The sequence below is a fragment of the Triturus cristatus genome, chromosome 5_1 (genome assembly GCF_964204655.1).
Source record: "Triturus cristatus chromosome 5_1, aTriCri1.1, whole genome shotgun sequence".
Lineage (NCBI taxonomy): Eukaryota > Metazoa > Chordata > Amphibia > Caudata > Salamandridae > Triturus > Triturus cristatus.
Genome location: NC_140587.1, coordinates 939131878 through 939152991, shown reverse-complemented (window position 1 = coordinate 939152991; position 21114 = coordinate 939131878). Strand labels below are relative to the sequence as shown.

General features: G+C 41.7%; 1 protein-coding gene across 2 annotated transcripts in view; it reads left to right on the top strand.

Moving 5' to 3' along the window:
- GPLD1 (glycosylphosphatidylinositol specific phospholipase D1) overlaps positions 1 to 21114 on the top strand; it is a 513772-nt gene that overhangs the window by 362077 nt on the left and 130581 nt on the right. For both annotated transcript variants that reach the window (XM_085605993.1, XM_085605992.1), the window contains 4 exons: positions 1772 to 1928; positions 3501 to 3639; positions 17630 to 17732; positions 17824 to 17917. In XM_085605993.1, the coding sequence (XP_085462119.1) occupies positions 1772 to 1928; positions 3501 to 3639; positions 17630 to 17732; positions 17824 to 17917 (493 nt within the window). The remainder of the gene's footprint in view (positions 1 to 1771; positions 1929 to 3500; positions 3640 to 17629; positions 17733 to 17823; positions 17918 to 21114) is intronic.

Below are 21114 nucleotides of genomic sequence, written 5' to 3'. Positions count from 1 at the left end.
AAATGTGTTTATAATTTCACCACTCTGAAATATATATCATCTCACTAGTGAGAGCTGGATTTTAAGAATAAGTACATCCAAGTCACAAACAAACTCTACTCAGCAAGGCAGCAAGGCAGGTTGCCATAGTAAATAGTTACTTAAATTAAATGGAAAACAATGCTGTCAACAAGTAACCAATAAGGCTGCAAGTAATAGGTTATGAGGTGCTCCATAAAAGAAGAAATAGCAGAATAATCCAGGTTCACCATAACACATACAGAAGTGGTAAAAGTCATGGCATATATATCAGGTTGAAGAAAAGCTTTTCAGGAGACAGCTGAATTGTAAGAAAAAAAGACAAAAATGAGGAATCACATACGAGAAAATGGCTGCCGCATCTCTGAAGGGAAGCGCTAGTCACACATAATCAGCATTTACAGCCGAGCAGGAGAAAGAAGGAGGACAGAAATGGTGTACCAATCATCACCAAGGCTTCATAAAGATGTGCCTAACTTTGGTCACAGTCAAGTTGCTTAGGATGGAGAGCCAAATCAATAGTGTCTGATGCAGTGCAGAGCTCTGTCAGTCGGCTGCCATCCTCTTTGATGCGCAAGCCACGCCCCAGAGATGCTTTGACCTAGTAACACTACAGGAAAGGATATAAAATTGACACATGTAGAATCACTAAAACATCAAAAAAGAATTACAACATGAAATGCAGCCATGATATGCCAGAAGCACCTATAATAACCTGGACATGATACATGGCAGGAATCAAAAGGAATCTGATGCCATAAAGAAAGCACTATCGATGTGCCTCCACCTGTAACTTACACAAGACCAGTAATAACCTAAGTGCATAATGACTAGCTGAAGTCACCACTATGTGACATGTCTGACCTTAGTGAAAGAATTATTGAACCTAATTTCGGCTGGTGACGCTTCTAGCTGTGCAAGCTTAAGAACTGAATTGCTTTAATGTGCCAGTGAAAAATTACAGCTAAAGCACCATTTTTCTTGCTCCAACATTACCCTTATTTATGGGAATTGTAAAAGGAATTTCCCACTTTCCCTCTGCTGATGCCCAGTATATTCCTTAAGAGGGTTACCTGGCAAGCATTTGTATGTGAGTGCATACCTTGCTTAGATTTGCAGCGCAAATTGAGAAAGTAACAATTGTCAAAAACAAATCCTAACGTAGAACTTTGTCACCCCTCAGTTGAGTAGTTTTTGCAGAAAATGTGAGAATGTAGCCTCTTTGTTCTATAGCTCTCTTTTGTGCTGTAGAATCTAGCTAGCACTACACTCACTAAACACATAATAATAATATTAAAATAAAATCGGTTTATAAAGCGCTCGAATGCCGTGGCGTCTTGGTGCTGAGGAGTGTAAGATGAGGCTGCTCTATTAGTCGTACTACTTATTAATGAGGGAACAGCCAAGTTTTAAGTGATTTTCTAAAAAGCTGTCTGTTTGGCAGCAACCTCTGGGCAATAGGCATTTTGTTCCACAAGGAGGCTGCACCGTGAGATAGACTCCTACTTCCCCATCGCGCTCTACGGATTTTAGACATTTGTACCAGCCCTGCATTGGTGGATCTTAGATTTCTCGGAAGGGCATACCAGGCAAACAGCTTTTGTATGTCTCCAGCTCCCCCTCTGTAGAATGCTTTATGGGTCAAGCAGAGGGCCTTAAATTCCACTCGAATGAATAAACACCGCTTATATTGTATTGATCCTTGTTGATGTGTACTTGCTAATGCATAAGCTGACTAAATGCTGTTTTTCAGGAAACATACTGTAACCTTGGATGGACACTCCTGTCTGCTGATGTCAATGGCGATGGCCTAAAGGACCTTGTTATTGGATCGCCATATGCACCTGGTGGAGGGGAGCAAAGAGGATTGGTGGCTGCCTTTTATTCTAGCACCAATAGGAATAAGAAAGGTGAAACATGCATACTGACCATATGTATTTGATTGCTGTGGAACTGATTGTATTGAGGGCGTACCTGGGCAAAATGAAAATGGCTGTATCGGTACACCATGGAAAATAAGCTGAAATTAACTCTAGTTAATAAATGTTTATTGACTGCACCTTAACTGGTGATAAATATGTATCAAGTGTAATAAATATTTATTAACTGTACCTTAACTGGTGATAAATATTTATCAAGTGTAGTAAATATTTATTAACTGCACCTTAACTGGTGATAAATATTTGTCAATCGCACCTAACAAGTTGTTAGTTTTTGTTAACATGTTTGTGTTAATTAAAAAACAAACACACAATGTGTGAGTGAATGGATTTCATCGTCAGATTGATAGCCTAAATTACTAAAACATTCTTCGTACCATTACTAATGCCCATTGTTCAGTCAACTTTCTATTCATTAAAAGTAAATCAATTCTGAACATTCTAATTCCAATAGCGCCCATTCTTGGCGGCACCTTGCATAGAACAGCTTCGACCATGTCTCCCTTCTACACAGACAATGTGTTTTCATTAGCAAAGCCAAGAATTCTTTTTTTAAAAATTCGATATTCTTAACTACATAATTATTTTCTTCTTTTTTCTACAGACAGCCATACAGTATACTCCAGATTTTCACTTACTGTTTTCAAAACCATTTCTCTTTTAAAAAAACAATCTTCTAAAGCTGCCACAAAATACATACGCAATTTAAAAAGTACATAGAGGAAACATAATGTAGTCTTCTATTGCCATTTCTAGGTTTTGCTGAAACTCACAGACCCCTCAGCCATCCGCCTCATGATTTGTGATGTCACAAGAACATCTTAATGGTAATTTAGGATCAAGTTACATGGTTATTCATTATGGCCCTAATTAGTATGGTTTAGAAACTGTGAGTTATCTCAGGTCGGCAGTCCGAAACCTCAATTACGATGCAACCGCACATGATGAGGTCACACAATCCCATTTCCTATGGGAGCCTGTGCGGCGGTCGGAAACCGGCCACAGTACAAGCTCCCATAGAGAAATGGGAGTTACTGTAAATAGCTGCACCGTGTGGCAGCCACCTAACGGTGTCTGCCACACAGTGCACAACCCTACCCTCAAACCAGTCCCAGGATGCTTGTTTCTGGTCCAGGGAACCTGGCTTGGCAGTTCGCCTGGATTGTTCCCACGAGGAACTGGGTCAAGACTGATTTGCATATTGCTATGAACTGGGGTGGCATGTTGAGAAAAAGAACAATGGATTTAACCCAGATCTCTTGACTGCGGGTGAATTTCTGATTCATTCAGCATTCTGTCCATCATTTGTTTGCATAGCATCACTTAAGAGGCAATGATCACTTTAACAAAACATGAATTCTGAAGCTAATCGCTGATTGAGCTTCAATATTCCTAGATTATTCAGTAATTAAAAGCAAGATATTGAAATGGGACATCCAATCAGAGTTCAAAGTATCATATATCAATGGTTGTAAGATGCATGCACCACAAGGCTAAGTAATCCATAGTTACAGGCAATTAACTTCCTCTTCTTTTCTTTAGGTCGCTTGTCTCTTCAGGAAGCTGATTGGATGGTCAGTGGGGAAAAGGACTATGCATGGTTTGGGTACTCACTTCACAGTCACATGCTGGGGAACCAGACATTACTATTCATTGGAAGTCCAACCTGGAGCAACAGCAGGTATGTCCTATTGATTTCTATAAAAAGCAATAGCCAACTTGCTCTATTATGAATGTCAAGCTCTGGTTTGCCAAAAAATGATGTACATGCACACTAGTTGAATTAGACCATGAGCTGATAACATTTTTTTAATAATTTATAAAAAAAGAATTGTGAACCTAAGGTCTCCTCTGGCAATACGGACCCTATCCGAGATGCACTACCTTTGCAGACCATTCTGAATTAAAATCTGCAAACAACTGCTAAGCGTTCTTCAATTCTACATCTGTAGCAGCATATGGAAACTAATCCTATTTCTGAGGTAGATCAATTATGCTCTTTAAATTAATACAGTTCATATATCTCTATTTCCTGAGTGCAAAATAATGTTTCTTTTATTCTGTATGATGTTCTGTGCAGTACTAGATCATCCTCCAAACCACAGACCATCTCACAAACAGCACAGACCATCTCACAGACAATCTCACAAACCATGGCACTGCTCTGTCAGGCAAGACGACAGATCAGTGCCATGTATTGTGTTTCAGTTTTGTCAGCTGGCTAATATCTTCCTTGACTTTGGGGGAATGGACTACAGAGATCTCGCAAAAGCAATACAGTCCCTGATTATATTTTCAACAACAGGCATCAAGAGTAGTCCAAAACTCAGAGAAAGAATTACAATAGAGGATTAACACCCAGTGCAACACGATTAGGAGAAAGAGTGACCCTGAACTGCTGAAGGGGGTTACCTTGCTGATGGTCCGAATAAATTGTCATGGGTTGGATCTGTTGAAATGCATATTACTAGTGACGATGTATCCTTCTGGGAGCTCAATGCGATTAAGCTGCCATGTCAGCAGTGTGCAAATTACTGTAACTGTTTATTATAAATGGTCGTTTGAGCAAAAGTTAATAAAAAGATTTTTTTAAAAAGAGTGGTCCAAAACTCCTTGGTGGGATTTTATGAGGAGAAACTCCCAAGGTGTTGGATTGTTAGCACCTCTACTACAACAAGTATGCAAAACAGTGCTGGGTGGGCCTATATGTACATTTCATTAGGTCATTTTGTGAGTGGGAATTACACAATGAGTCTCCTGGTGGATAGTTAGACTCCTACTTATGCAGGTAGCTCTATGAATTAATACAAAGAGAGAAAAGTCTAGTTATTGAAGGTCCAACAATTTAACGCTTTTCTAGAAATCAGCAAAGAGGTCTCAGAGCTCAGTTTGAGTGTTAGGTGTTTCAGACTTGTGGATCCTATGCTTGAAAAGCTCAGATACCCCAATTGTTTGCACTTTATTTGAAGAATTTAAATAATACGTTGAGATTTAGGTCTCAAATTTCGAGATAGAGCATATTGGAATGATTCAATTAAGAATTGTTAGACCTGCCATTTGTAGCTAGCAATATGGACAAAGCCCGAAGCCAATTTCATCCGTTTTGTGATCAGGGAAGGTATGCATTTAGACAAGGCTACCAGTATCCCCCGGTTAATGTACATTGTTAGACTTGGGGGTCTCTAGTTGGCACAGGTATGCACTTGTGACAAATAGGGACTGTTAGAAATTGGGGTCTCTAGTTGACAATGGCTGGCCACTGTCCAAGTAGGGACCCTTCTTCCTAAGTCAGAGTAAGAGGGCTACACCCTTTGATAACCCCTGCTCTACCCTGTGGTAACGTAGCACGAGCAGCTAGGCTTATCTCAGAGGCAGTGTGTGCAGCATTTATGACCAAACACAGTGAAGAACACTACAAAGGGACACCACACAAGTAATTATAAAAAATAAGTATCTTTCTATTTAGACTTAACACAAGACCAATAACGGTAAAAAGCCACAATACTGTAAAATAGGATTACGCTTGAAATGCTGCAAAAATAGTTCAAAGTGTGCAAAGAGGAGTTCAGTTCAAAGCAGTGGTCTCTGCGACCCTTTTACTTACAAAGTACCTGGATTTCGTAGCAAAACAAGCAAAATGTCGCAAAGGAGCTGTAGCGATGATTTTCTGCACGCGAGGCCAGCGATGCGTGTAGAAAATCCTTGCTGCTAGGGAGGATTAGCGCCGATCTGCTGATGTGTGCGGAGACGATGCGACAAACTTCTGCACGCTAGGCCGTTGATGCGATGACTCCTTGCTGCGAGGGAGGAGACGATGCGACGATCCTGTTGCATGTGCGATCAGGTTGTGATGCGAAGAAAGGGCGCTCCTCGAGGCAGCGACGATCCTGATGCGATGCGATGAAAATGGCGGACGCCCAGCGTCCGCGCTGCGATGTTGTGAAGCGACGATCTCGATGCGATGATCTTTGGTTGGCGAGCACTTGGCAGCCCGCAAACGTGCGATGCGATGATCTTTGGGTTTAGTGAGCACTTGGCAGCCCGCAAACGTGCAATGCGATGATTTTCGGTAGAGAGCCCTCAGCGGCAGCAGCGCGATGATTTTCCGTGCGCTTTCAGCTGCGGCGGCTCGCAAACGGGCGTTAGCGACGATTTCAGCACTCTCTTCTCTGTAGTAGAACTAGAGGCCCTGGAACTCACAGGAGCGTCACCTGCAGATAGAAATCCTCGCTGGGAGGAAACAGGAGGCTGGTGGGGAAGTCTGATGTGCCTGAGACTTCAACAGGAGGCTAGCTTTCTTCTAGCCCTTGGGTGATTTTTGTAGCAAGATAAAGAAAAGTTCCTTAAAAGTCCTTGTCCCTCTTCTTCCAAGTCCAATGGTAACCACTGCAGGCCAATCCAAGAAACAGCACACAAGCACAAGGACAGTCACCTCCTGCAGATTCCTTCAGTTACACGGAGAGAGGTTCGTCTTGTTGTCCTGGAGCAATACAAATTGTAGGGGTTTCAGCACAGATATTTATACCCCAAAAGTCTTTGTTCTCAGAAGCTACAAGTCACTGAACCCAGCCAGAACCAGTTCTGCCCAGTCCTGGAGCACTTTGTTTACCAGGCTGCATCCTTCCTTTCAGAAAGAGGGGGTCTGCCATCAGACGCACAGTAGGAGGTGGAGCCAGCATTCACCTTGCCAGGCACAGCCCTATTCAGGTCAAGGAGCTACCCCTCCCCATACTCCAAAGCAGATCTCTCTATTCAACCCAGGTCTGACTCAGTCTGCCCTGTCCCTCCAAAACCAGACAGCCAATACACATAACAGCAGAGCACATTGGAAGGCTTAGGCAAGAAAATACCTACTTTCTAAAAGTGGTATTTTCAAACACAGAATCTAAAAATAAAGTTCACTAAAAGATGTATTTTAATATTCCGAGCTCAGGCATACTAAATTCGTTTTTCTTCCATGTTCCTTCGGTCAGTTAGGACTATAGAATGTAATAGTCAAACTGCCCATTCTGGCCTATGGAGAACAGGTAGCCTTACAGTAGTGAAAAACGAAATTGGGTGTAATTCACTACCAGGACATGCTACACACATGAAGGCATATCCTACCTTACACATACAATGCACCCTACCATAGGGGTGACTTACATGATGCCAAGGGAAGGTTCAGGGGCTGGGAAGTGGGTGCACTTCACAGCCAAGATGGCAGTTCTGGACCGCACACAGACTCTGCAGTGGCAGGTCTGAGACACACTTTACAAGCTGCTTCTGTGGGTGGCGCAAACCAGCGCTGCAGGCCCACCAGCAGCATTTGGGTTACCAGCCCTGGGCACACACAGACCACTCTACTAGGGACTAACAGGTAAACCAAATAAGCCAATCATGGATTACCAATTCACATGTCATATTTACACAGGGAGCATTCGCACTGTGGGACTGAATGGCAGTGGCACAGCCCCCAGAGCATCTAATTCCAGCAAAAACAGCGGAGGCAACAACGAAAAATGGAAGGGAGACCCACGCCAATGGTGCCAAGTCTAACAGGGACCCTCGCCTCTAGTCAGGGTAGGGGGGTACACTCCTAAAATAACCCCTGCTCACCCCTTTGGTAGCTTGGCACGAGCAGACAGGCTTATCTCAGAGGCAGTGTGTAAAGCATTTGTGAACACATACAGTAATCAAGTGACAACACTACAGATGGACACCACACAAGTTTTATATAAAAAATAAGTATTCTTTATTTAGATTTACCACAAGACCATGAATGACAAAAATCCACAATACTGTTACTTCAAGATGGTAGGATTTAGCTCAGTTCTCTTTAGTTCTTAAATGCAACACTTTAAGTCAATTTACCTTTAGATGCGACACGCAAGTGTTGCAACGATGTTGATGTGATGAAAGTTTGGTGCAAAGAAATAAAGACATGAAGATCTTCCTGGTGCGGCTCGCTTCTCCGATGTTGCCAGAGATCTCAGCTCGATGCATCAGCTGCAGCGGTGACACCCTTGTCCAGTGATGCGACGACAGCGGCTTTGGCAGTGACACTCTTCTCCAGCGATGCGAGACGCTTCCGCTCGATGCGACAGTTACAGCGGCGACACCCTTGTTCAGTGATGCGATGGCGGCGCGCTTCTCCGTGGATGCAAAGTGCTTTTCTTGATGCGGTGCAATGCGACAGCTACAGCGGTGCCATCCAAGATGCGACGGCAGCAACGCGACACGCTTCTTCCTCGATGCGAGACTCTTCTCTTGATGCGGTGCAATGCGTCAGCTACGATGGCTGCGATGGCGACACGCTTCTTCGGTGTTGCGGGGCGCTTCTTGTGATGCGGTGCAATGCCACAGCTACAGCGGCGACACCCTTGTTTAGTGATGCGACGGCAGCGGCTGCGACGACGACACGCTTCTTCTCCGTGAGTCGCGCTTCCAGCTCCTTGCGACACGCAATCCCTCAGAAGGCCCAAAACAGCAGTAGGCACTTCCAAAGTACTCTGGGGAGCTGGGGGTTGAAGTCTGTTGTCCCTGAGACTTCAGCAGGAGGCAAGCTCTTTTCCAAGCCCTTGGAGACCCTTCACAAGTTGAGCAAAAGTACACACAAAGTTCCTTTCTCCTTTCTTTGGTAGTCAGGCAACCACTGCAGGCTAAACCCCCAAGCATCACTTCAGCTTAGGGATAGTCTCTCCTCGGTTTCTTCTGGTTCCACTCCTCAGCAAAGGTTTCTTCTTGTTTCCCAAAGTGATCTAAAGTTCTTGGGTTGAGGTCCCAATATTTATACTAAGTTTTCGTTTGTTCTCTGGAGGCAGAGAGGCCTTTGCCTAGTCCAAACCAGTTCTGGTCAGTCCTGGAGCACTTTGTTTACATGACTCCTTCCTTCCTTTCAGAGTGCAGGGCAGAGGCATCAGACGCACCACTGGAGGTGGGGCCAGCATTGTGGAGGGAAGGCACAGCCCCATTCGGGTCCCAGGTGCAACTCCTCCCTCCCATCTAGATGCAGATCTCTCTATTCACCACTGGGCTGCCTCACCCTGTCTCCTGGAATTCCCCAGTCCTGTCACTCAAACTCCAGACAAGGAATACACAGCCTTGCAGAGGCAGGTTTGAATGGTTAGGCAAGAAAATGCCTACTTTCTAAAAGTGGCATTTTCAAACACAGAATGTTAAAACCAACTTCACTAAAAGATGCATGTTATCATTCTGAGTTCAGGCATACTAAATTAGAATTTCTACCATGTTCCCTGAGTCAGTTAGGATTATAAGATGTAATAATCAAACTGCCCATTCTGGCCTATGGAGAACAGTTAGCCTTGCAATAGTGAAAAACGAAAATGACTGTAATTCATTATTAGAACCTGCCACACACACCAGGGCATGTCCTACCTTATACTTACAATGCACCCTGCCCTTGGGCCTACCATAGGGGTGTCTGATATGAAGAAAAGGGAAGGTTTAGGGACTGGCAAGTGGGTGCACTTGCCCGGTCAGCATGACAGTACCAGACTGCACGCAGGCTCTGCAATGGCAGGCCTTAGACACACTTTTACAGGCTGCTTCTGTGGGTGGCACAACCAGTGCTGCAAGTCCACCAGCAGCAGTTGGATTACCAGCCCTGGCCACTCCTGGTGCACTGTACTAGGGTCTGACAGGTAAACCAAACCAGGCAATCATGGAATCACTAATCAATATGTCAATTTACAATAGGGAGAGCATATGCACTTTAGCACTGGTCAGCAGGGGTAAAGTGCTCAGAGTTATAAAACAGCCAACAACAGGTCAGAAAAAATATAGGAGGAGGGCAAAAAGTTCAGGGATGACCCTGCAAAAAGGGCCAAGTCCAACATACATCAAAAACATGAGTAATATTTTGTGCTTTCCTGACTTTTACAAATGTCCTGAGGCTCTTTCGACAGCTACTCATCAGATCATCAAAGATCATTTTGGGATGTGGAACAGACATACTAGAGCTTGCACTGAATCAGACAATTGTTCGGTCTGTTGGTGAGACTTTTGAATTTCGGATCCATTATTGATTGGATAGGTAAGAACTACCAGCGGGCCTTGTTAAGCAGGTTGAGATTTAGCACTTTGCTCTATTTGATGAAGTTTCCTGATCCGTTAAGCCATGCTATAACTCTTGCCCGTGTCCATGTGATGATTTTTCTGTACAATCAACTTTGCACTTGATGTTTTGTACATTTTAATGCTCTTTTAAGAAACATCGTTTGCTACCACTTTTAAGGGATACTAATACTGAAGATCATAAGACAGCTATGTAATATCTGCAATCTCTTCCATCTTTTAGAGTTTGTTTGACCATTGTCAACTACATTCTGTACGTTTTTAGCCATAGGAAATGTGGATTGTCAAGAAACAATCATGTATTATCTTGAGTGCCGCTATTTTCTGAGCTCCTTTGATTCTGTTATGCTGATATCTCCTACTGTTTATGCACATGACACTTTATGATGTTTCTTTAATTGTTTTTTTACTAGACCAGTCAGACGTGATGATAATCTTCTCTGTTCTATGCACAACACTTTATGATATTCTCATAGTCTGCCTTATATTAGAATACTGTTTAAATAATCATGCTCTTGTGTTTTTAGGATGAGATCTATTAATGTATTTATCTCTGTATGTTTTTTGCATCTGTCTTTAAAGACTTTTAGCCAAATAAAACTTTTGATTGATTGAACATCTAGACCCATCACTGTGTCAAACAAGGGTGCATACTGTCCCTAGCCCTCTTTCACCTGTACATCTGGGACCTGGTACCTGAACTGGATTCTGTTGTCAGCCCTGCTCGAAAACCTGCAAATCAATCAATGTCCATTCTGCTCTATGCAGATGATGTAGTCCTTCTAGGTCAAACGATGACGGATCTACAAAGACTGATTGATGCATTACACAAACATAGCAGTTCAAACGCAATAGCAATACATTTAGAAAAAATAAACACACCTTAATATTTGGCAGAATTGTTTTTAAAAAAACAGGTACCTGGTTCGTGAATAAGCACCGTTTGACTAAATCTAACAAATGCAAATATTTTGGGTATGTTGGCTGGATGATTAGGGAGGCCACTTAATAAATCTCAATTCAATGAAGCCCAAAATTGCATCCCTCCGAATTTGCTTTTCAAACAATGCTCAAAACTGCAAAATGGCCCACATCTTGCAGAATATCAGCGCAAAATGTATTCCCTTTCTTTTGTATAGCACAGAGGAATTTCCAGGTAGATTCAGTGCCTATTTGAACAAAGCACAGAGCACTATCCTCAAGTCTATGTGTCAGCTACCACACAATACATCACTGGCACAGATATGGATGGAAATTAAATTAACAATCAACAATTCGCCCAGAAGGGCAGTTTCCGGAAGTATATGCACACAACACAAGTGGCCAACTCATGATCCTTAAAGAATTTATAGCCTGATTTAGATCTCGGCGGATGTGTTACTCCGTCACAATGGTGACGGATATCCAGTCCACCAAAATATAAATCTCATAGCATATATTGGGATTTATATTTCGGCAAACGGGATATCCGTCACCGTTGTGACGGAGTATACTGTCGACGGAGATCTAAATCAGGCCCTTAATCTGGTCTGAGGAAAATTCTCCAAGCGATAAACGCACCCAAAACTTCTGGGTAAATGTCCTGACGAAGGCCTGTAAATTAAAGGTACTGCTGCCCTGTGGAACCAACATCTTTCTCACCTTCAGTTTAAAACAGCTTTAAACAAAGAGGTTCATATAGCCAGATTGAATCAATTTTAGGAGAAGAAAGCACACCCACTTCATCATTGGTAGTTATGTGCAGAGAGGCATTCAAAAGTATCTCATTGAATCATTTTCTGCCTATTACAAAAAAAATTAGAGCAACTATAGATGGACTCCTTCTCTTTATTAGATTTTCTTCCACCCAGGACCCCCCAACCTCCCCCTAACAAGCGTTTATGCAGTATGTATCGGGAGACACTCTTTTAACTTCTATGCATCTGCTTTCATTTAATAAATTAAAGAATAAATCTTCTCCGTAGGCGCCTGGTTAATCAGGGGCTACTATCGGATCACACGGACATTGTTTATCTCCTGAAAGGAGCACATTCGCATGTAATAGCGAGCCTCATAAAATACTTGAATACAGTGGATAAAGAATTAAGGAATTCAGCTCCGTCAATGGTATCCTCAGGAACCTAGTCCACCAAGACCCTACCTGAAGAAAGGCCCTAAAAAAGGAATTGTAGATAATTTTAAAGGCAGTGGCATACCAAGGGGGGTGAGGCCCGTGCACCACAAGCTTTCAGGGCTGAGGCCTACACCCGCAGACGTTCGTGGTGGTCACTGCTTTTGCTCTTTCATGAGATTGCCATGGGCGGCAAAAGCAGTGACCACCACGAACGGTAAAAGGGCTAGCTACGCGCCTGCTTAAATGGGTAAGATAAAATGTTAGCTCCGGATTCTCTATCCAACTAAGTTATGGCTAAATATCCGAGGTAGTGGAAAGTGGGACATATTGAGAAATTATGACCTTGATTAAAGATAATAAAATGTTATCTCGCTTTCACTTTGCGCATAAAACAAACTTTTCAACCTCACTTTATCACAGGTAATGGTGTTTACTGGGGCATTGAAAAGTGTACTTAATCCAAGGTCATTAAGTGAGTTTTTGATAAATGCCAGCCATGGGATAGCAACTGAATTACTTAGTTTAAGACAGTCTTCCACTACTTCTCAAGAGAAGCAAAATTCAGGAGTAACACAGACTTTATGCCATGAAAGGAAAGGTGCTAAACATATCTAGTCCATTATCAAATGTAGGTCAAGTTCACTGTGGGAAATAAGGCTGGGTGTAGATATGGGGATGGATAATAATCTACACAGAAATTTCTACAATTTTTAAAGGGCCTAATTTTGCATGTCTCTGCACCCCCGCTCCGTATATGCCTTTTGAAAGGCATTTCCTTTTATACAGTGTGAGCATCTCTCCAAGTGGCCTATGTCCCAATTCTTTCACTAAACTAATGACCGTTTAACACAAGGCCACCATCTTTAGGGCTTATTGATTAATTAAATGATCCCATGTAATTTTGGTATCAAAAAGCATGCCCTCCAACATAAAAATCTTTAGAACATGCATTTCTTGGCCCACTTGTCAAAATAAAAGATTTATTTTATTCACCTGTAAGTTAAGATTACTCATAAAATCGTCAAAGCTGTCTAAACTGTCTAAAAGAAGCCGTGACCCATATGCTGTGCGGGCTCAAAGGACTGCGTTGTCCGTGTACAAAAGTACAGGGACAAGGTGGGATCCTATTCTGGGGACATCTATGCCTCTAGAGGCTAAAAGTGTATCTAGTGCATTCATATAAAATAAGAATAAAAAGAGCACCAATATACAACCCTGCCTCACACCTCGGGTAACGTTTATTGCTTGTGTGAAGTCAAATGATTGGGTGTAGCAGACCTTCATAAACCTGTCCCAGTGAAGTCTTTTTAAAGGGTCCAGTAAAGGAGAGTCAAGGCCTACTAGTTCCATCACCCCCCACAATTTTTCTCTCTCCACTAAGTCAAAGGCACAGGAGAGGTCCATGAAAGTCATGTGAATGGCTCCTCTCCTGCCCTTGACATATTTACCTTGAATTAGGGAGAGATTAGGTGCCTTTTCAATCGTACCCAGATGCGGTCTAAAACCATACTGAACCTCAGAAAATATACAGTATGACTCAGCCCATTCTTCAAGTTTATCTAAAATAACTTAGTAATTTGTCAAAAGTATCTAATAAGGATATAGGATGATAATTTGCCGGAAAAATCCAATACCCTTTCTTAAAGATAGGAACGGTAATTGATTCCCACCATGAATCAATGGGACCAGTTTTAATAACAGCTCTAAATACAGTAGTTAATATTGGGGCCCTGAAAGTAATATTATGCTTAAATAAATTGACTGGTACCCCATTGGGGCCAGGTGCCTTTCCAGCCACAGAAGTACTAATAGCTTGGGATACATCAGCTACAGTGATGGATTCAGAAAATATTCTCTTAGAGTCAGAAGGCACGTCAATGCCGACTAAGGGCAGTTGGTTCTTTGAATCCATATTATCAGGGTTAAAGATTTGCGAGAAGTGTGACGCCCATTCCTGTTCATGGATGTGGCAATCAATTCCAGAACCAGTACCGTCTGTGAAATACTGTTGATTTATAACTTCCCAAAATGCTCAGGTATCCCTTAGTTGTGCAGCCCATCCAAGTACTAAGTGTATCATAAAAAGGTGCAAACCTGTCAAAGAGTTGGATTTGACATCCTTAAAATTGATAATCAGTTGTGTGTCATCAGCATATACATATGGGTTAACATTAAACTGGCACAGACGCAGTGCAGGGGAGTTCAGATACAGGTTGAAGAGAAAGAGTAGCAGAGCAAGCCCTGTAGGACACCTTGGCAAACTGATTTTGGCATAACAGAGATTGAACCAACTTGAACTTTCTGGGTTATTCCTGTGATACAATGAAAAATAGTACCTGAAATTGCATGGTCCTCAAGACATTGTAATTGGATGCCATTATCGATGATTTTCTATTCATGTTTGGAGATGGTATGTTAGTGATTTCTTCAATAACTGTGCAAAATATTGTAGAAGTGAAACAGGATGATAATTAGTTGGGTATTCAGAGCTTAGCAATGTCTTTTTTTAATTCTAGAAAGCCATGGGAAGGTACAAGAAAATTGCATGAGTGGGCTGAAGTACAATTCTTTCCCATCATCATGAGAAAGTACATGTCTAAGAAATAAAGTCAAGTTAAAGCATTAAAAAAATGAATTAAATACATATATGTATGTGAGCGTTTTTGATATAAGTAAATAAAAAAAAATGTGAATCAATTAATTGATCAGTCAAGTAGTCAAGTCTAATAAATCATTGCATGAAATCATTTATTAGTGAGAGTGGCCTACTACACGGTGTATCTGTGCAATCGATACCTATATTTGCATAGAACTTTTTTGTTGTAGGAAATCTAAGGCGCATATGTACAAGTCCCTATCGCCACGGGAACGTCACTTTTTGTGGGCCTTGCCTTATGTACAAGGCAGCGTTAAGCCACTTAACATGGCTTAACGCTGCCTTGTACAAAAGGCACCCTTTCATGCTATTTTTAGCGTGAAAGGGGCGTGCAGTGGGTATTGTGGTTGGCGTTCAACCGCAACACCCATTGTATTTGACGCTGCCCCCCCTATGTACAAAGGTGGTGTACATAGGAGGCAGCACCAAAATTAAGACCAGGAAAATCCTGGTCTTAAAATGGTGAAACGAGGAGAAATGCATTATTTCTCCTAGTTTTTGCTTTTTTCATGTGTGCCGCCTTGTGCGGGATTAGGATTAGAATTAGGATTAGGATTGTTTATGTGCAGGAAGGGACACCTTCCTACACATGACCAATCCTCCCCTGCACACAGACACCCTCGCACTTGGCGCTAAATTGTTGAATTTAGCGCCATCGCAGGGGGAAACGCAAGGCTGCACCACATTCTTGTAAATATGGTGCAGCCTTGCGTTTCCAAAGTGGTGGAGCGTGTCGTTAAGCCCAGGAGGCTAACGACACGCTCCGCCACTTCTATTGTACATATCCCCCTCAGTCTCTATTGCTATAAAGAATAACTTTGGAGAGTTTGGAGTTTTTAACTCTTGACACTTAGATTTTGCACCAACTTTTCAAAGTTATTAGTGCATTACAATGAAAACAGAAGACAGTTTCTTTAGCATTTTTCATTCTTAGTCATTGTAAGATTTCACGCAATTGCAACTGAAGCTCAATAATGCATCAATAATTAGTTAACATATATTAATTTCTGGTGCGTAATTGCAGAATATACATTTTTATGAGTTTCTGTTTCAACACGGTTGTAAAACCCTCCACGAGATTCAAATGTTTAGCAGGTTAGACACACATTATATGTTTTTCTTCTATTTCTACAATCTAAGCACTCTTTTATAGTGCTTGTACTACATATTTTCTCAATGATCTTTGATAATTCTATAACGTGCAAGGTGCACATGTATTTTATATGTGCATTTTTCGTTCTTATGTACAGTTTAAGTGTTGTGCAAAAAATAACCAGCTTTTAAGCTGAATCATGCCACTTCCAGGTTCCTTACCTTTTGCCCACTATGCATTTTACACTAGAATTCGCTCAAAACAGAATATTCTGCAAGTCCTTTTCCCCAAGACTTCAAAAAAATCATTAAAAAGTCATGGCACGAAAAAAAAGTCAAAAATAACCATTTAACCAATTGTCCTACACCACTGTTAACATTTATGGAGTTTGGAAATGTGTGCCTATATTCCCCAACAATATCAATGCAACTTTTTCAATTTACCCTCATCACAAAAGATCACTTTCGTTATTGTCAATCACCATATCGCATTGGTCTGTCATTGTTTCCTAAACTGTAGGTCACCACCCACTGGTTAGGCTTGAGAAGATTTTTGATGGGTAGTGAAAGTCAAAGCTATACATTTAGATGCCTTAAAATTCTGCATTTATCTTGACACGTTTGCTGTGCTTCAAAGACAGAGGTCAAATGTCAAGCTATGTGTTATGACATATTGCTGCTTATATTTTTTGACATGGTGTTTACAAACTCCTCTCACTTTGCGGTCAGAGAAAGAAAATTAAAGCCAATTGTGTGACAATCTTGTTGGAGTACATAAGTGTGAAAGAAAGGGCTGAAGTAATCTAATTTTTTTGTAACACACTACATATTATAAATACCTGTAAACAGACTGTATACACTCAGCAGTTAGGAAAGCAAAAATGAAGCACGTTTTTGTAATTCAGAAGTGTAATGGAAACAAAGATTGTAATAGGATCAGAACACATAAAGATATTTTACTTTTGTATGCACAAGTAATACATATGCACTGAAACCCGATTCCCACACATTATCATTTGTGTGCTATATAGAGTTATCAGTAAAACGGTATGCCTGTGCAAATGTAGTGGGCATTTCAATGGAAAAATGACAGTGTACTATCACACAATGCTTTAGTTACATTTGAAAAAATCTCCTGCTCATGTCCATTAAAGGTAGGTGGGTTGCGTAAGTTTGTGGTTCTAAAAAGTGGGTTGTAGTTCTAAAACGTTTGGGTAAAACTGGTCTATGTAATGCCATTATTTCTTTAGTGCAACGTTTCTGATGGAAATGCTACGATTTTTAAACAAATTAAAAAAAATCAATAAAGCGCAAGCCATGGAGACACATAGGTATTAGTTTATGCTAGCTGCCAGAAGATTGCATTTAATTTTTCTTTAGATGGTTGTGCTGCCTATTTCCTAGTTAAACTTGATTTTCTGTTATTTGAGAGCTAGTAATTAATGACCTGCGACTCTAGGAGCAGCATGGGTCACTTTCTCCACTGTTGAGGCTGATTGAGGGCAATGTTTCCATCATCCTGTTAACAAATATGAATTTAGCAGTGCAATTTCACTGGAAGACTTGTAAAATGTAAATTGGGCAATCACATGAAAATGTTTTAGCACCCTTTGGTTTTGCTTCAAACATAAATAATAATTAGCTGGTGGCATCCTATGCTTCCTTTTTCTACCCAAACTTTGCCCTTAATCTCTGCAACAAACATATACACCAACTTGTGATTTCTTATTTCAGTTATGGGCATGACCTCTCACTAGATGAAGAACCAAGCCTTGGCAGAGTGTATGGCTATCAACCACCAAGTAAATCTCCCTATTTTTCTATATCTGGAGACAAGGTAAGACATTTTTTGAGTGACATGGAGATTGAAATAAATGAAACAATGATAATCTGATCTCAGGTTAATAATCGCCCTTGTGTTTGCACAGGAACAGAGTAAACTGGGGTCATCGCTTGCAAGTGGAGTTCTATCGGTTGATGGGATTGTTACTCCCGTTTTTGCCACTGGCGCACCCACAGAGGGTAGGTGTTCACTTAAAAAACGTTGATAGTAACATTACCAAAACTTTTTTTTTAAATTCTGTTTGAATCCACTGAGATGCATCGAATATGGCCTCCCTCTTTTGTAATGGACTGTGTTTCATGCATGTCAATTGTATAGACAGTGCATACTCTGCATGTGCACTTGACATAGCCTTTGACTACAGTTCATGCACACATACAGCCTTCATAACTTTAGTCACTGCCATATTGACAGGTGCCAGGATCATAAGCTTGGTGCTACGACTATATGCCCGCGTGCTGGTATCATGTGAATTGGTGCAACACCTGAAGGCTCATTTACAGCAGTTCACATGCCTAGGCTCCGCCACCTTGTGCTTGGTATAACATTTTTCGTAAGGAACAACCATCATCTGCAAGATACAGCATGCTCAGGCTCAGGTTTAGTTGTTGCATACCCGTGTGCAGCCAGAACATGCTATCGTTACTGACATCATGTGTCCAGGGTCTACCATTGTATGAGCAGGAACAGCCATCAAAGTCTGAAGTATATCTGCTGTATGCCTGCCCACTATCATTGCATGCAACAATAATAGGTCACAAAAGCTGCTGCCATAATATGGTTAAATATTGTCATCAAAATCACAAGTATTGTCCAGTCTAACTTTCCCACCCACACACTTCAGAAGGAAGATGAGAACATGGAGGTACTCCCAGGCAGCCATGTACCTTACGGCACACCCTTCCGTAGTAAATCCAAAATGTAGGAGAATCATAATTTGGAGATTCAGCCAATGTAATGGGGTCTACTTGGCAAATCTCCACCCTCACATATGCTCACACTCACATCACGCACCCACTCACAGTATTTGCTCACCTACTTAAATCACTCACTCATATCTGTGTGACACTATTGCATGAGCTTCCAGTCACATGATGAATAGATTTCATACCTACCCAGATGATGTGAATTTTTTTACCATGTAGCTGCACATCATGCACCAGATACACTAACCAGCAACCACTTTGTGAACTTCTATTAATGAATGGTCCAAATTCTTTTACTCTTATTGGAGGAAAGAGTGCAGTGGCTTCAATACAATGAGTTAGAATGTGGTGGATCATGTTTGTTCAAGAATCTGTATTACAAAAACACAAAGTCCTTGGTCATTTCTGGTGGACAAAGAGAGGGCTAGTGTAAAAATAGCCCATTATAGGGACCAAACTTGATTATCACAATGCAAAATGCCTATGTATTTCTGAGCAACTGGCCTTGGAGTCCAGAAAATGCTGCTGGCAAAATTATTGCAGGAATGATACATAGTAATTAAAATATCACATTTCCCCATCAGTTGAAGACTAGTTGCTAGTGGCTGAAAGCGTCATGTTTAAAGGAGCAAGTGTACTACACAATGACCTCCGATGCTGTCCCTTTAACAAGTAAAGAAGCAGTAGCACCTATATATCAGTTGGAACTAATGCACTCTGAAAAGTAGCCGGTTATCGAGCTTGCCTATCACAATGTAAGTCAATTATCTCTGGAGATAGAGCCTCCTCAGTGCATTTAAGCTCATTTTATTTGTGATCATTTCAAAGAGAAAACAGATTTTTGACATGTTCCCCTTTGTGACGGATGTTAAGAGACCATAGTCACTTAAAGGTCTAATGGGCATGATTTCAGTAGTTATAAAAACCAGTAACGGACGGAAATGTTAGCAGTGGCGGGACAGCAGACGGGACATGCATTCACACATATAGGATCACTCACTCACACTCATGCATTCACAAACCCGCACACACACACACATTCGCAACACTCACTCACTACAAAATTCATACATTTATACATACATGCATGCATGCACCAAACTATCAAAAACATAAAACTTACCTGCCCTACAGCTCCCGGAGAGGAAAGCTTTTGCGGTCCCAGGAGGGTTGGGACTGCTGCCTTCTTTCATTGGCTGATTAGAGAAGGCAGAAGTCCCTCACTCATCATTGAGTGAGATGGGGTCAGTGAGACTTGGTGACCCCATACCACTGATTGACACTCAGCCCTGGGCAATTTAGAGTTAAAAACTGGATCATCCAGATTGAGGCAATCAGTGACGCTCCCCTTTGTCATGAGGGGGACGGCCTCGAGGCACTTTTGCAAGGCTGAGGAGTCAAGCCCACAGCACTGTGAAATCCTCAGCCAGGCAAAATTCAGCTCGGGCAGTCAAGAGCCTGAGCATTTAGTGCATGTCTAGCTCATGGCTGCCTGAACAAGACCTGGCCTGGATTGCGTTCTCCAGGTGGTGCAGTCCTCCACAGCTGGACTCGCCATGATTTATCTCTCCATATTTCACCCTGCAATGAGGAAGCACTCTGCAGCAGACAATTACAAAATCTTTTATTTAAAAAAGAAACTGGCATTTAATTCCGATCATTTTCTCCTCTGCCTAACGCGTTTCGGAGCCCCAGGCTCCTTATTCATAGGCGTCAATGAAATTAACAGCAGTGCTTACTCCCAGCATTCCCTGAATGTTTCTAATTGTAATGGCCTTCAATGTGCCGCTCCAATGAGTTTAATTTTACGTGCATGCTGGAACTTGTGGTTCCTTTCCGAGCCGATTATTACCCTCCAATGGGTTCTGTGAAACTTCAATGCACAATTAATAAATATTTTTTAAAAGCCCTCCAGTGGGCCTCAGAATGCAAACCTCCCAGTTTCTGATGTATTTCTCTGCTGCGCCTCTTACCGTATTCGAACAGTTCTGAACTGAAACCCTGTGGCCCCGCAGTGCATTCTGCAGGTGGTGCAGTCCTCCCCGGCTGGATTTGCTGGGACTTATCGCTCCACATTTCGCCCTGCAAATTAGGATGCACTCCACAGCAGACGATTACAAAATCCTCTATTTGAAAAGAAACTGCCATTTCATTCTGATCATTTTGCATAATTGATCATTGCAGAAAATACATTTTGAGAGTTATTTATTTTGACATTTACCTTACACAAACTTTAGTCTGTTAAGCATGTTAAACACACAGTATATTTTTCTCTTCTAGTTCTACAAATCTAAGTACACTTTTGTGGCCCTAGTACTACACTTTTACTCATTTCTTCATTAGTGTTTCTTTAATGCGTGGAAGGTGCACATGCATTTTATGTGTGAAATGTAGTTCTCATGTTAAGTTTATAATTCATGCAAAGAATAATCACCTTTCATGCTGGGTCA